This window comes from Arvicola amphibius, chromosome X, assembly GCF_903992535.2.
Source record: "Arvicola amphibius chromosome X, mArvAmp1.2, whole genome shotgun sequence".
NCBI classification, from domain to species: domain Eukaryota; kingdom Metazoa; phylum Chordata; class Mammalia; order Rodentia; family Cricetidae; genus Arvicola; species Arvicola amphibius.
In genome coordinates this window covers 107,170,064-107,186,575 of record NC_052065.1, presented here as the reverse complement: position 1 = coordinate 107,186,575, position 16,512 = coordinate 107,170,064, and the positions used below count along the sequence as shown (strand labels likewise).

General features: G+C 37.7%; 1 protein-coding gene across 2 annotated transcripts in view; it reads left to right on the top strand.

Moving 5' to 3' along the window:
• Positions 1–14,202, top strand: part of Gria3 (glutamate ionotropic receptor AMPA type subunit 3) — a 263,616-nt gene extending 249,414 nt beyond the window's left edge. The window contains exons 14-15 of one of the 2 annotated variants that reach the window (XM_038316290.1): positions 11,312–11,426; positions 13,957–14,202. In XM_038316290.1, the coding sequence (XP_038172218.1) occupies positions 11,312–11,426; positions 13,957–14,202 (361 nt within the window). The remainder of the gene's footprint in view (positions 1–11,311; positions 11,427–13,956) is intronic. The other variant, XM_038316291.1, reaches the window with a different exon arrangement.
• Positions 14,203–16,512: the final 2,310 nt, after the last annotated feature.

Genomic DNA, 16,512 nt, shown 5'->3' with positions numbered 1-16,512 from the left:
ACTATAAGTAAGTGGCTGACTGACTTTTCATAAAATAATTTTGGTATCATGAAGACTCCAAAATGTTAAGCCTGTTTTTTGCTAATCATAAGCAGCAATCAAATTCTTTGCTCTCTTTCTTAGTATTGCCTCCAAGTTTTATCTATTAACTTTATTGCTAACTTACAATTCCAAGATTATCTAAAACTTGGTATACAAATAGAAAATATTTTAGTAGATTCTAATTGTTTCAAACTTCTTTGTGCTGCCTGCCAGACAACTTTCAAATAACTTTTTGTGGTCATCCCTTCAATTTACCTTTTGCAATGAGTCAACCCCACTCTCAACTATGGCTAATAATGTGATCAGTGCTACGTATCCAACAACTGCTTTATTCCGCCTATGAATTCCCAAGGAGCCTGCCTTTGTCATCTTCCTTCTTGCTACCTGCTGTTTTCTGAGAGTCAGCACAAGAGGGAACAAGAAACGAACTTGACTGACTCCGTTTCACCACTGCCTTGTGACATCCAACCCAAGTCCATGGAGAAGGTAGAAATGCATTGAAACCTCACTAACTTGGAGTGCTTTCATTAGTAATACGGAATGAACTAGACAAGGACCAGTCTACAAATTAAATTTCTATTATTATGGATATGGACAAGAGAGGTTTGTTAAGCAAATGAAGAGTTTAGACTCTGCTGTCAGTTGAATTTTTCCTTGAGAGAACAAACCTTTTTTCCAATGTTGGGAGCACTCATCAGATATGATCATACTCATTAGAAATCTGTCTACTAAGATAGTTCTCATGAGGCCCTCCAATAAAGCAATGTTTTATAGCCAGTCTGCATTGCAAAGCAGAACTAAAATAAGAAAATATCATGCCTCAGACTTATTTTGTAATTCAGGAATTGCCTCACTCACACAGACAATCGTTCCTCTGTGATAGTCCGTATCAAAGAGGTTTTAACCTATTCATAAAATGACTTGAGAATTACACTTATTTATTGACTCTTGTCCCCAGTTAACATGGCAAATAACCACTGAATGATCCATCATTTCTCAAAGAAAATGAGACCCAGAGATGGCAATGACTTTAAGAATGTCATATAGCCAATGCCATCACACAGCTCTTCTGCCTTTCAGGCTCATGTCTTCTAATAATATTGCAGAGAGCAAGTTATTGCATCTACCCCCCAATGAACAATGTGACTCTGATTGCATGTTGTATATTTCTATAAAAATCAGGTTCATTCTCAATCACCTTTGTTACTAGGCAAATGGCATATTTAAGCCATTCTAACCCTCAGTACTGATTACTAAAAATGACAATAATCACAAAGCCTGACATTTATAAGCACTTCTACTATTTCAGAAACACTTTTACACCTATTATCTCTAAAATCAGGAAAGGGGGGAAATACCTGTATTACTTTTCTCTCTGTCTTGCTTCTACAACCTTTAAATTATGATAAATGGGGGCAATTATGTTAAATTGTTGACTTTCCCTCTCTAACATGAGACATCATGCATTCTGAGCATAGTCTACTAAAGGTACTATGCTATGTAGAGAACAGCAACTTTTCATGATGTTAAAAATGAATACACTCTTAAACTAATATAATAGATACTCTGTTTTCTTTCCTAAATATAAGGAATTAAGAACAAGAACATTAGCTGGAGCAGACCCTGAATCAGGCCTATAGGCTAGGATCAAAACACTACTTGCCTTTCCTAAAGGCAGGGCTAGTAAATCCTAACATAGAACTAAAGACTGTGGTTTGGGAATCACAATCACCCTTTTGTGTTAGTGCTTTATTATAGCACATGTGAAAATGTAGTAATTAAGAGGCTGTAGTTGTTTCAGCTATAAACTCAGATTGTCAAAGCATTTGTGAGACAGCCAATGCAAGTCTGTCATTGTAAAACACAGCAGATGAAGACTTTGCTTAGTCCCTATATAAGGGTGTCAACCTTCTTCCACAGCTGTTTATCAATCATCTCACATTTTAAATTCTTCTACTCCCTCCACCCACCTAACTTCATGATGCCAGCTCAGCTTTCCTATGTATCTTTACTTTAGTCAAACAAAAAAATGTCGGTTAAGCAAGCTATTTGTATCTGGAGTGATAAGATATTACAAACTTTATCCCATCTCAGTATAGATTTTTATCAATGGATTTAAATATACTTTCAGTATCTATACTTTTGAAGATGAAAATCAGCACATATCGTGTGCCTTTGAGAACAATGAAACCAAATGTTTAAATAGGACAGATAGGCAGATAGGGAAATGGAAGGCAAAAAGCTATGAAGGTAAGCCACCATTATTTAAATAAATCATGGGATGGCCATTATGGTATAGAACATTATTGAAGAAAAGCAGTTGAAATTGAAACATATAAGAACTAGAAGAAACTGACCAATATATGTCACAGACATGAGAAAATTTTCATGGAATTGATTTTAATAGATTCAAAGGCTCCCTGAAATTAAAATTAATTGTATCTACTTTTATCTGTGTGCTTTTAAAGTACACTTAAAGTTTGTTCTCTTAAGAAATTCAACAGTTTGCCTCCTCTTTCCCATCTCTAGCAATCTTTTTTTTTTAATACCTTTACATTTGCTTAGCAAGTCTTCTATTCGGAGACAGTAAAGAAATGGCACATGGAGATAGCCTGTTTCTAAATTCCCTCAAACCCGTAGTTGGTGATACCTAGATGAATGAGACTATAACGGTTTTTCCCGCGTGTATAAATAAGATCGTCAGTTTTGTATGTATTTCTTCTCCTGTGTATGTCTACAGTTTTCCTCTCCTATGCCAACATCTCTTAATCACTTCTCTTCCACACCCAGAATTCTTTGACAATCTTGGTCCTTAGGGAATGGATATGAATCTGAATCTGCCTTTATCTGCAACAAAATGGATCTTTTACTGGCAGGAGCCATTCCTAAAGGTTGACATTGTGGATTCCCAGGGTTAAAATGGATCCCAATGACACTTTATTGACAGTGTTATGTGTATAGGCAAGAACCATTACAGAACGATGACACTTCCTGGGTCTTAGCAGAAGTTCCCGTGAATCCCCAAGACTGGTTTGGGATCAAGGAGTAGGGTGAGTATACTATACTCTTCATTGGTTTGCATGTTTCTGTGCTGGTACTGCCTCCTGGAAATATGAAGATCCTGACAGTTTCCTTTCATGGTAGTGACTAAATTTACTCCTTGAACTTATACATGTCTTCCTCCCAAGAGCAAATCCTCACTTTCTGTCAAATGACTGCTTCAAGCAAGGGACCTGTTGCCTTAAGAACTGAACCAGTCCACTGCCAAAACCAATGATTTTGCAAATGATGCTAAAAAAAAAATAAATTCTACCATTGGAAAAAATGTAACCTACAAAGAAAATACCATTTAATTATTTCATTCTTTGACTTAAAAACAATAGACTATGTGGCTTTAACATGGTTTCTATGATTAGGACTTGATTGATTGCATATGTTGTTCTCCTGATAACATGAGTATGTTTCATATTGAGAAACAACCAAAATATCCAACATCAGAACTACAAAAAGAACAGCAGGAGTGAAAAGCAAGAAGGTAAGAATGATGTTACCCAGTTGTCAAGAGGAAGGACACTGTGACCAAGGCAAAGATTGAAATGATGCATTTCTTAGCCCTTTCTTTCCCCTGAAGATCAAATCACTATGTTTCATTTCATTTGAAGAGGTTATAGAGCCTACACTGTCTGAAAGGTAGGACAACCATGTCAAAGAACTATGAAAGATTTGATGCACCTAAATTATTTTTGGTTAGGGTGGGAGTTGGGGTTGGTGGAAAAGGGTGGGGGGAAATGTGTAAAGTTAAAAAATCCATTCTCTTTATTTTTTAGAGAGCGGTATAGCATTTGGCCCTTGGCACGTGAGGCTGATACCCATTAGTCGAAAGTGGCAAAATGTGGTCTAATTGCTGAATTGACTTTTTCATTCAATTTTTCTAGCACTTAACTACTTCTCAAAATAGATCCAAAACAATAGAATACTGTATTTTAGTATATCATATTACATATACATATGGTTATATAATAATATATAGTATCTATATATATATATATATATGTGTGTGTGTATATATACACAGGCACTCATAGTAAAACTGCTGGTGTTTCCTGTCTAGCATCACTATTAGGAATGCAGGCATGATGTGACTGTGTGGCTGCTAAAATGTGTGCTGGAAGAGATTGGTATGTATGTACCTTTGAGCTGACAATCTGTACCAAGTTTGTAGGTCTGATATATAGCCACCATTCATTTCAGTATATAGATACAAGCCAGGGCTGATTATTTGTAGCCTGAATACTTACATGTCTTCAGAGACACTCATCATTTGAGTTTTCTGGCCTCTCTTGGTCCTGCTGGAATAAACTATAGAAAACAGACTTACATATGATAAATGCCAACCCGATTTGATAGTATGAACTTCTCATGCATGTTAAAATGGAATTTTTTAAGCTTACTTGGACATCAAGTGGGAGAAACATTTAAAATGGAAGTTTTCAGTGAAATATATCATTTATCCACCTTATAGTATCTTCTCTGGTCCCCTTCTCTCTGGTGGGAAGAAATCGAGGCAGTAATCTTCCCAGACAATTTAGGCTATGTAAAATCATCCACGGCCCATAAACATTTTGTATTCCTGTTTTAGAGGAGTAAGCCAGACAGAGGTCTAGTTTTTTAAAGAAATCCATCAGAGAAATTTATGATCTGCAGAACAAAACTTCTCTGGCTTTGAATGTGAGAGGTTATCATATGGAAGTGCCTCTGGTTTTAACTCCAGATTTCAAGTCTACGTCTGCGGCTGCTGTGCAAGCACAGATGTTCATCAATACATTTCAGTCATTAGCATTGTTAGGCCCTTAGAAAAATGACTCAAAGCTTTCAGCTCCTAATGTTATATGCATACATTATTGAATTTGCTCTTTGCACTTATATTAAATTATGATCCCATTAGCAAGGAGTTAAATAGGTTTGAGCTGCATTTGTGAACTACGTGGTTATAAATACCCTCTCAGAGGTGGCTTCTAGCCACTAAGCACTGCATAACTCTGCAAATCATTGGATCTTCCTCCATGGAAATGAGGATCACATGAGGAGTCAGAGTCTAGTAGTGGCAACAGTCAAAGGGTGACCCAAAGGCAAAATGTTTGAAATGACATAGACCCTTATTCTCCTGCAACCGTGCATGCAGGGATGCCTGTGAAAAATGGGGAGATAGAATATTTTGAATGACTCCAGACACCTGCACACCCTAGGGCATGTTTTAAACTGTCATAGCTTCCAATATCTGGCTTATGGACAAGTAAATCCCTTCACACCAAGCATATCTCAAGTTAACTAACAAAAAGGAAAACAAAGGGCCTCATGTTAGATCCTGTCATTCAGCAAGGATTCTTCTCTCTTAACCACCAATTTACTCCTAAAAAAAAAAACCCATGCAATTATATCTGCCCCTACCTGCACATACTTCTTATGCTAAGTGGTACTATGGCTTCTCTAAGAGAGGCCAGAATGAGGGGCTGAGAAGGGCGGTGCATTGCCATCTGGATGACTCATCACCATGACTACCTGAAGCATTCTCAGTTTTAAAAATTGCCAAGAAGATGGAGAATAACTTTTCTCTCTCCACTGGGCTAAAGATATTCCATAAGGGTTGTTCAGTAAGGTAGCAAAAAGTAAGAATTAGCAATTTAAAAGCAAATGTTTGGAGGCAGAACAAGATGGAAGAAATTTTTCCAACTTAATTTGCAATTGTTTCCACTTTCATCACCTAGATATTGTGCTGTCTAAGCAAATTTCTAAATACATCTATAAATTCACCATCCTTGCTCATTAATTCATTTGCTTCTGTGTGATCTTTTTCTCTACAACCTATATATTGGCATGTATATCTATCCTTCCTAAGGGCACCGCTGAAGATCTTTGGGAATCATTAATTAGCCAAGCATTTGTTCTCTTAGTATTCCCGTTCAGAAAAAGAAAGTGAAATCTTTAGAACAGAATGTATTACTCAGTGTCTCCAATGGATAAATGACACTGCACTATAGCATGGGTTTCTATATTTCCCAGAATCAGAGTCATATCCACAATGTTAGCTCTTCTCTTGTGCCTTCCAGGTCACCAGATTACTTGGGAATATTGACTTGGTAATGAATTTACTAGATCCAAATTCTCTTCTTTTCCCCTATAGATAGATAGGCTCAGCACCCTCACATAACTCCACTGAACACAACATGGGTCCAAGCTGCTTCAGTTATTATTCTACATACTTAAAAAATCAAAATTTTAAATAAATTTAGCAGATTTTTTAACAAAAAAGCTAATGTATTTGGGTTTTACAATAGGGAATCTACATTCACAGAAAAAAAAGTGGTATTCTTATTCTTAAGCCATGTGCCACCACCGCCCAGCCCCAAACATTTTTTAAACAAAGTATGAAGCTGCTTTGTAAATAGTTTCTATTCCTTCATTTCCAGTATCTCAGGAAGATGCATATTTTAAAAAACAAAACCCCCACATTGCTCAAAATTAACAGTATGAAATTTTTACAGTGGAATTTTAGAAATAGTGATGAAAAATGGGGCCTGGGGATATTCTCAGATCCAATCAAATTTCACCAGAAAGCCCTCCAGTTTTCTCCTTCAGCTTGCTGACCAATGTCTCTAACTTTTGAGGGCTCTGCTCAGCAAAAAAGTTCATAGCAAGCCCTTCAGACAGCAACAGTTTGGCTAATTTCCGTGATAGAAATCTGACCTACTTTGTTAAATTCTTTCTGTTCTCTATTGAGGTGAGCACAATAAATATTTCTGACTTTGAATTCTCCCAGGTACAAGTCAAGGGGCTGAAGTAATTGCTCAAGACATTAACCATGAGAAGCATTACGCATCACAGTAAAAGGCCCCAGCTGAAATATACACACTCTTAATAGATTGATAGTTATTTGGAGAATTGAGGTCTCTGAAAAAAAAAATCGTTATGGACATCTAAGCCCAAAGAGAAAAAAAAATGAGGAGAGCTACCTACTCTTGTCTATGTTTCAGTAATGCATAGTAGAGAGCTCAGTGTATATTCATTCACCTTACAGCCTGCCCTGTGCTATGCAGAGGTTTAAGGAAATTGCTTGACCTACATGTGCTTCAGTTTTATAATTTATAAAGTGAAGACCATAAATCTGCCTTCTTGGACTGGCCAATAAACTTGACCAATAATAAAATTGACTATTCTATTATGTAAAGGAACTAGGCTGAAAACTGAAAACTAAAAGAGTTATCTTTGAAATGGTTATTTACTGGGAATATATAAGTGAGGCTACAAAAGCATCAGCTATGACCTATGCCTTTGAGAAGCAGTGTTTAGAAGGAGTCACTATACATTCCCAGAAATAAGACAATATGGAGGATGACGGAGGGAGAAAACTTCTGAGCTAGGAGGGGGAAAAAGCATCCTGACAGAAATAACATCTAAAATGACAAAATATACATTTAATTCTCTTTTCTTCAAAACACCAGAATGTGTGTGTGCGTGTTTGTATGTGTGCACACATGCATGTGTGTGTAAGCATGTGTATGTGTGTGTGCGCGTGCACATGTGTATGAGTGTGTGAATATATTTAGTTGACTTGAGTTATACTTAAGAATGTAGCTAGTAAGGCACAGACAGGGAGAAACCTGTGTGAGAAAAGCATATTTACTTTGCCATTTTGGAAACTTAGCCTATCCCACAGCAACACAGAACTGGGGTGCTTTCTTCTCTCCATAGCACTCCTTACCTTGTTCAGTGGCATTATCTGTGATTTCTGATGACAAGTTTTGTGTTTTTCGGGTGTGCTGCTGCTTGAAATGTTTGGATTTGCCCTCATTTCTATTTTGAAGCTCCCAAGAGCACATTAGTTCCCTGCCAAATTTCATTAACACTGGGTTATTTGGTTTGGGGTTTTTTTGTTTTTGTTTTTGTTTTTGTTTTTTTCTAATCAAAGACAAACCTTCTAGGAGTCTATGATTTGTCAGAGTTCTTTATTGTCTGTGTATCTCGGAGGAGATCTGGGTGCTCGCAGCCTCAGCACTCTGGGCATTTGGAAGCAGAGGATGCATTCATTGCTGTAGAGACAGTCCTGTAATTATAGGATGTTTATCAACATGCATGGCCTCTACCTATGTGATGCCTGTATCATTCCCTACCTCATTTTTTGACAACATTTTTGACACCAGGCATTACCAAATGTCCTTTGGAGGACAAAAAGCCCTGCTACACCTGCCTGCTCAAAAACTATTACACTAAGGTAACCTGTTCTGTAAACTGGAATGGGAAATAGCTCCTAGCTGTCCTGTGAAAGCTACTGAATGGCCCAAGGCAGGTGTAGGCCATTTGTCAGAAAGAGAACACTAATATGCTGAAATACTAAGTCTGAGCTTAGGCAAGAGTACGTAGCTGACAGCCCCTACCACAACAAAATTCATCCATTCTCCAAAGCAGAGCTTACAAAACATTCTGTTCTGGAACTCTTCATATTCTTAAAAATTATTGCAAAAATTTAAAACTATTTTCTTTATGTTTATTGTATCTATTAATGTTTAGCATGTCCAAAATGAAAACTACAGAATTTTAAAAGAATACATTCATTGATTTACTTTTAAAATAATATAGTACATTTTAAAATAAATAATATACTTTTACGAAAGCTATTTTCAAAACAACAGTTAGAAAAGTGAAACTCGCTCATTCTGCAGAGCTCTTATTATTTGGCTTATACTAAAGAATGGGATTATCATTTCTATTTCCTCATTCAATTTGTTATGATTTCACATATCATATCCTATAAGGAAGTTGTATATCATGAAGGAATAATAGTGAGAACAGCAATTTATGCCTTAGTATCACTATAAAATGATTTGACTTCACAGACCCTCTAATGAAAGGGTTTCAATGATCCCCCAGGGGTCCCTGAAACACACTTTGAGAACCACTGCTCTAAACCCACATATCCCCCTTTTATCAATCTATGTCACTTAAATGTCTATGAACATCTTCTAAAACCAGAGTATCTAGAGAATGGAACCCTTCAGTAACCCTAGTGTGGTAACTTTAATCAGGCTGCTCCGTTCCTAAGATCTAATAAAAGCAGCAGTACTGAACAAATTGAGTGAGGTATTTTTAAGAATGCAGAACCTTGAAGGAGAATGAGGCCTGATGAGGACACAGTCCGAGAGCAATGAGAAGTCACTGAACCATTTGAAATAAAAAGAAAGTACAGAAAAAAAAAAGTCCCGATGATCCCAGGTCACCCCTCATGTCATTAGAAGCATCTTACCCTGTATCTAGAGGCAACTTCCATAATGCTATATCTCACACAAGAACCAGGCTCAAAGCACAGCGCTTGGAAAGAAGTGATGGTGATAGCACAACAAATAATAAAGAAGAGAAAGAAAGAAAATAGCAGTGAGGAGTAAGGGAGAAGGCAACTCCCACATTGCTCTGTGGACAATATATGGTCTTGTTGACCTTTAAATAAACTAAAACATAACTTTTCCTGCCAATACTATCTTAAGGAGGCTCAAAGTTCTGTGTATGCTTTGCTGCAATTCTGGTTACTACTTGAGAAGCCTAGGATTTGAGTGCTGATGTAAGGAACGTTTTAAAGTATGAAAGGAATTCAACTACCTTGTAAGTCACAGAATGAAGATATTCTGGTGACCATGCCCTGCACTAACGAAGAGGGTGATACCTCCTTGCTGCTAAAGGTTTGTTGCTTTTCAAATCCCAAGTACTCCGAAATTGCACATTATTTTTAAATGATGATACATATCTCAGAATATCTCAAACCAAAACGGTCCTTCTGCTCTCAACTGCAATGGAAAAAGAAAGGAAAGTTTAGGAGCTGGTATGACAAAGACCAGATCTTTGTGACTATAGGAAGTCTTGTCTGTAACCAGATATGTTAATAGGTCCAACTTCTCCCAAGGAAGCTAAGAAATGTTGCAGCACGCCCACAGTTACATAAATTGTGTGACTTCCTCTTTTAAAGCCCATGGCATTAGACCAACACACACTAGCATTGGCAGTACTGTTCACAAGAAGCCGAATATAGCTTTTTGCCTCATCATAGAATTAGGACACCCATTCCATATAACTCATATTTTGCCTAAAGTTATTAGAGAAACTTTGTTTTAAATTTGAAAGGAATTTAGAAAGAAAAAGGGGTAGTAGTCACTATTTCTATTTGATAGCCAAACAAATCTCTCAGGGCAAAACATCATTGTCATGAGACCAGTCAGACTCACACATTGTGCCCAATGGTTTCAAAAACAGTCTTTATACATTGAGTAATGGAGGACCAAGGAGAAAGCAGCCTCCTGAAGATGTATTAGTCTCTCACTTAAAGAGTTCTTATTTTTATCAAACTCTTCCCCACAGTACCACTCAACAGTGGTAATGTCAGTTGGCCATTTTACACAATACTGTACTGATATTGTACTATGCAAGACCCCGCTCCACTTTCTGGGGATCTGACCTAATTGTAGGCACATCAGAGAGACATACAGTCTAACTCAGACACCTCCCGTGGGCCTGTTTTTCTCCTGTTGAAAATGCCCCTCATGAAAAATTTCAAGGTTTACAATGAACTTTTAATGTTAAGAGTAGTGTGCGCGTAGGAATTAGACTGTATGGTCATTGCATGAGGATATGTGTATAGTTCAGTTCTTGACTAGATCATCTTCAGCTGGGCAATAGCTTTGTGCACTAGGGGACAATTAATCCAAAGGCATGCTCTTTATACAGGATCCGTTTTCTGTTCAGATTCATTTATTATTCTTGGTCCACAATATACAGATGTTTCCCTTCTGGCCCTGTCCCCTTCCAATCCCCTCCCACCCACACCCATAACTTGCTTTCTGTCTGGAAGTACAACAAGACACCCGGTTAGATCAAACCTAGCACGCCTCCACCACAAAGTTACTGCAAGCTGCCGCCGACGGTTGTCACTTGAAGGGAGACCCTCCTCGCTACACACAGCGTATCTGAAGAGTGCCTTTTTTTCTATCCTCATTATTTAACAGTGTGTGCCGATTACTCAAAGCGATATGGGCAGGCCCTGGTAAACATAGCGTTGCTGTAGTGTTAACTTTTTATAAGGTAATACTCAGGTTGCCTGCAGTGTCTAAAATTACTCTGTGGCCAGGGCCCCCTGCTTTATCGCTTTCTATAGTTTTAAAGTAGTTTGAAGCTTGAATAACATAAAATAACATAATATAATGTTATTTATGTTATTTCCCACGTGAAGAACGCCTGTAAACCTTGCAGTATTGAAACTCAGTGAACAAGGCATCTTAGACAAGCTGAAAAACAAATGGTGGTACGATAAGGGGGAATGTGGAGCCAAGGACTCCGGGAGTAAGGTCAGTCGCTGAAGGTCTTTTTGTACTGATTAGCAATCACATTTTGACCCACTGTTTATTTTCTATCCCCAAATGGCTTTCCTTCCCAATACACACACCCTGCCACAGTGAGACCCCTTCATAACACCAGCACTGTAGAAATAAGACAAATACCAGCCTCATAGGCCTGCTATATGACATCAACCCATTATGATATAGATCTCTTCTGATTAGGGACTTGATCTGGCTCGAAGGACTTCCAAAAGTATAAAATAGCAAGCTGTGTTATAAAGGGGTTTTGCTGTAATTCACATTTTGAAAGTTCAAAGAGAAAAAAAAAAGATCCAATTGTGACAGTACTTTATCTTAATCTCATGCAGTGTCAGAGACCGCAGTTGTAAATACCGCTGGTTATTAATATGTCTTTGTCATCAGAAAACAGTCAAGCAAGTAACAAAGACTGGTCTCTGTAAGCAGAATGATTAGCTCCCCCCAGCTGCTGTGATATTAAATTCAGCATCTGTTTGGATCTCAAATCTCATTAAGTCTGTCACACTTTTCTCTTCCAAAGGTGTAATTTGAATCTCTGTATGTAATACTTTTAAAATTTAGTCGCATGCTCCTTAAGGGTGTACATCGTCAGGATTAACATCACATTGATAAGCATGAAACACTCTTCCCCGCCTCCTTCCTCTACCCGCCCCTTGCTCCCCTAAGAAAGTTCTTTTTAGTTTCAATTTTTGCCTTTTCCTTTTTCTGAACTAATATTGTGGTATCAGTTAATTCATTTCATGAAATGTCACTCATTTTCCCCATGCAGCAAACCATTTTGCTACTGGTTTTCTACATCCCACAGCAGGGAATTCTGCAAAATTTCAACACATGAAATTTGAAACTGTTGTTACTGATACAGACCACATGGGTTATGTAAAGGATCTTTTATCCCATTCAGTGTCATGCACATATACATTTATGACAGTAGAAGGAAGATTCCAGAAATTAGTCTATTTCTTGATTGACTATTAACTACCCCCTCAGCTAGCCTGGTGGGCTGCCTTAAGGAAATGACTACTGTCCAATAAGGGACAGATGTTCTTACTATTCACCTACCTGTCATTCATTCTAGAAAAGTGACTATATGTAAGGCTGGCCAGGACATAAGGCACCCCCACACCCACTCCTAAATACAATTCAATTTCATTTGGCCTTTTTATTACAGTAACCAGGTATAGAGTTGGCTCCCATAAAAATAGAATTAGAAGGACACGGCCATTTAAATTTATCAGGTCTAGCTGAGCCATAGTACTGATGGCCAGCAATGGCCATCATCTGTTTACTATGTCATCATTTAGAGAAGACGTTAAAAATCCACAGTTTAAAAAAAATGGGTATTCTGTTCAACTCCTTTCAGCAGCAAAATGGTTACATTTCCTCTAAAAAGACTACAAAATGCTATTTTTTTTCAAAGAAAGACTCCTGGTCCTTGGTGTGTCCTACCTCAAGGTAGGGCTTGAGACACCAATTTTTTTTCTTTCCATTGTTCAGTGGTTCGGGATTTTTTTTCTTTTTCATGCAAGCAGACAGCTTAGTCAGAGTTGCTGTTTGATCTGAAAGGCACTGACCACCTTCTTCGATTTTTGCTCCACCCCAAATAGAAAGCAGATAGGTGTAGCACTTTTTTAATTAGTCCTACATTCCCTGGAGTAAAACCTTATAATGAACTGAAATTTTTTGGGTTTTTTTATTTTTGTTTTTAATCATCAATGAACTAGAAAATCTTTCTGATTTGCGTGGAGTCAATTGAGGACACAAAGGACCCTTCTGATGGCTCCCTTAAACTTTCAGGAAGATGGAGCAAAGCCAGCTCTGTGTTGTACCTTTGTTCTAGCAGCACAAAGGCTTGTTGCCCTGATTTTTGAACTTAGCAACCAATTCTCCAAAGGGGCAATGTATCAGTAGGTGACTTAACCCTTTTTACACAACTCCCCATGAAGCAAATCTCCACACAAGAATATAAGAGACCTCTAATATTCTTACCTAGTAGCTTAAAGACTAATTGTTAAGAAAGTTTGTCACAGAGAAAACAAGGGGAAGTGGGTATTGTGAGAGAAGGGGGAAAGAGTGCTTCAGTTCCCAAATGAAAAGAATGTTACATTTGTAGGGATTATGCCACGGCTCAACTCTGGAAAATGGTGTGTGTTTAGGCTAGCAGAGAGATACATTATGCTTGTGTTTACTCTTTTGTTCCCCTGAACAAATGATGTCATATTTAGTGGTTGAACACTGTGTTAATCATTTGGAGATACTAACAGGCATAAAGAATGAAAACTAAAGGACATTTAGGTGAGAATCAAAACTGTCGACAGAAGCACAATCTAGCATCTTGCTGGTCATTGTGAAACATCAGCCAGTTTCCAGAGCTGAGTCCTAACACTTACACAATGTTTAGTTATTTTACAATTTAGACCTTTTATATACTGTTGTGATGTCTTATGATGTCCTATTGCCTTTGTTTTCCTCAAGAACTAATCGCCTTGTTCATTTTTCTTAGGACAAGACCAGTGCTCTAAGCCTGAGCAATGTGGCAGGCGTGTTCTATATACTTGTCGGAGGTCTGGGTCTGGCCATGATGGTGGCTTTGATAGAATTCTGTTACAAATCACGGGCAGAGTCAAAACGCATGAAACTCACAAAGAACACCCAAAACTTTAAGCCTGCTCCTGCCACCAACACTCAGAATTACGCTACATACAGAGAAGGCTACAACGTGTATGGAACAGAAAGTGTTAAAATCTAGGGGTACGGTTAAGGTCTAGTAAACTAATCAGCCTTATGTTTCTGTGTGTTAACCTTTTGTTGTTGTTGTTGTTCTGTTGTTTTTTACTTTGGTTTGACTTTAGCATTGTGTTTTGCTACTATTTAGTTACATGTAAACAATGATTGTTGTCTCTTGTCAGTGAGCAGTACTTTTTTTTCTGAAAGCATAATTAGAATTAAGTTATGGTCTATGGCATGAAAGAAAAAAGAAACAATTCTTAGAGCAGTAGTGTTGAATACAAATGTATGTGAGTAACATGAGTGACCCACATGAATAACATTTAACTGTTCTAGTAGGTATAGTAAAAGTAAAACAACTGTCGATAATCTCAATGACCCATTTCACTGAGGCCAAGATATCAAAATACTATTTCAATTGCTGTCAAGTAAACAAGAACATTAAAAATGAACGAAACATTTTATGTTATTTTATTCATACTAATCTTTGAAATTTGGGATGCTTTTGTACTTAGGACATACCTCAAGCAATACTAGCAACATATCAAATACTCAATAGTTACATGCACCCCAAGGCTACCATGTTAGATAGTAGAGTTCTAGAGAAAGCAGATATTCTGGAACTAGTTTACTAGGAAATAGAAGCAAGATCTTGCCACCTCAGGTAGGGAAGTTATGGTTCTTCTAATTAATCAGTGGGAGCATGAAGCAAATTTCTTAATCTTTGAGTCCCTTTGTTATTCCTTCCTTGGAACTGATGGTGCTCAGGTAAGTAAGGGGCTAGGTTCCTTGCTGCTGACCAAATCAAAATTAATACTTAGGAAAATCTGACTCCCAATAACTCCTCTACATTATTAGGCAAGCATGTATTTGAATCATGCCTCCATTCTACAAGTATATCAAAGAATAGTTTTACCACCTCCAAGTACATTTGCCTAACTGACATGCCTATGGAGAGTGGAACAGAACAATTAGCAACTTCCTATTCCTTATTCTAAATGGCTGACTTAGACCTCGTCAGTAAATGTTAATATACTCTAATTTCTATCAAGACTTCCACATTTGACCCCCTTATATGTAAGCTTGCAAATAAATATTTAGTCAATTTTTAGATGTTTTGTCCAAACAAATCATTTGCTTTCACCACGGAAAGCACCGTTTTATTCAAAGAAGTTGCTGCTTGTCCTGTTGCCCTACAGATTGCAGCTACTACACACCCAGTACACTGAACTAACCTGTTAACAAATTGTCTCCACTATATTTGTGAATGTTCAACCCATAAGTTCATCTGTCATTAGCACTATTGGCATGCAATCATTTAACATTCTCGTGTGCTAGTGCTTTTAGTTGATGATACAATTCAGTTGGGGACACATTATTTGATTTTTTTGTAGGACTGTAAAGGAGCAATTTCAATCTAGCACAATTGCTGCAAATCCCAAGGAGTTGAAGTTCAATTATCTAATGCATCTTAAGAATGTATCATAGTTTTCCCAGTTCTGTCACAACTATTCCCTCAGTTGTGATGAAACAAAGCAGGCAGTATTTTCTCTCAGGCACCTAAAAAAAAAAAACTCAGTCACAGCAAGTGGCTTGTCCAAGGCAATACAACTAGGTAGTGGCAGGCTGAGGTCTAAAGTACAGCCCTGCCTCCTCAATCTGTAGTCTGCTCGTCTTCAGGAAACTCGAGACCTTAGTGAGATTCTGTCAATTTGAAAAGAGTAAGTTTATGTCACAACTGTTCATGAAGGCCATCAGGTGGCTCGGCAGTTTTACAGCCCTTGCTGTTCTTGCAAAGGGCTAGCATTCCGTTCCCAGCATCCACCTGGCAGTGCACAACCATATATAACTCCAGTTTCAGGTGAGCCAATGCCCTCTTCTGACCTTCATGGGCAGGGTACACATGTGATGTGCTTATATTCACACAGACAAAACACTCATGTACAAAAACAAACATAAACAATATAGATATCATTAAAAGCCATTTGGAAAGCTGCATAGACCCCTCATGCCCCACTTTTGTACATTCCACTCCATAGATGACTATACATATTCCTAGTTTCGTGAAAAAGAATCTTTTACAACAGATCAAGACTCATAGAATTATGGTCATACTTTCCAATTATTATATACAGTCTCTAGTTTAACCCCTAGAATAATGTTTTTCAATCACAAATTACATGGGGATCTTCTAAGATTGAGGATCCTAACAGATTCTAGAGAAAATTTCAGAGGAAAGAAGGGATGGGAAAGGAGAACCTTGAAGAGAAAGGGAGGAAAGAATGGAAGAAGAGGGACATAGTGTGGAGGAGAAAAGAGAGGGGAAGGGAAG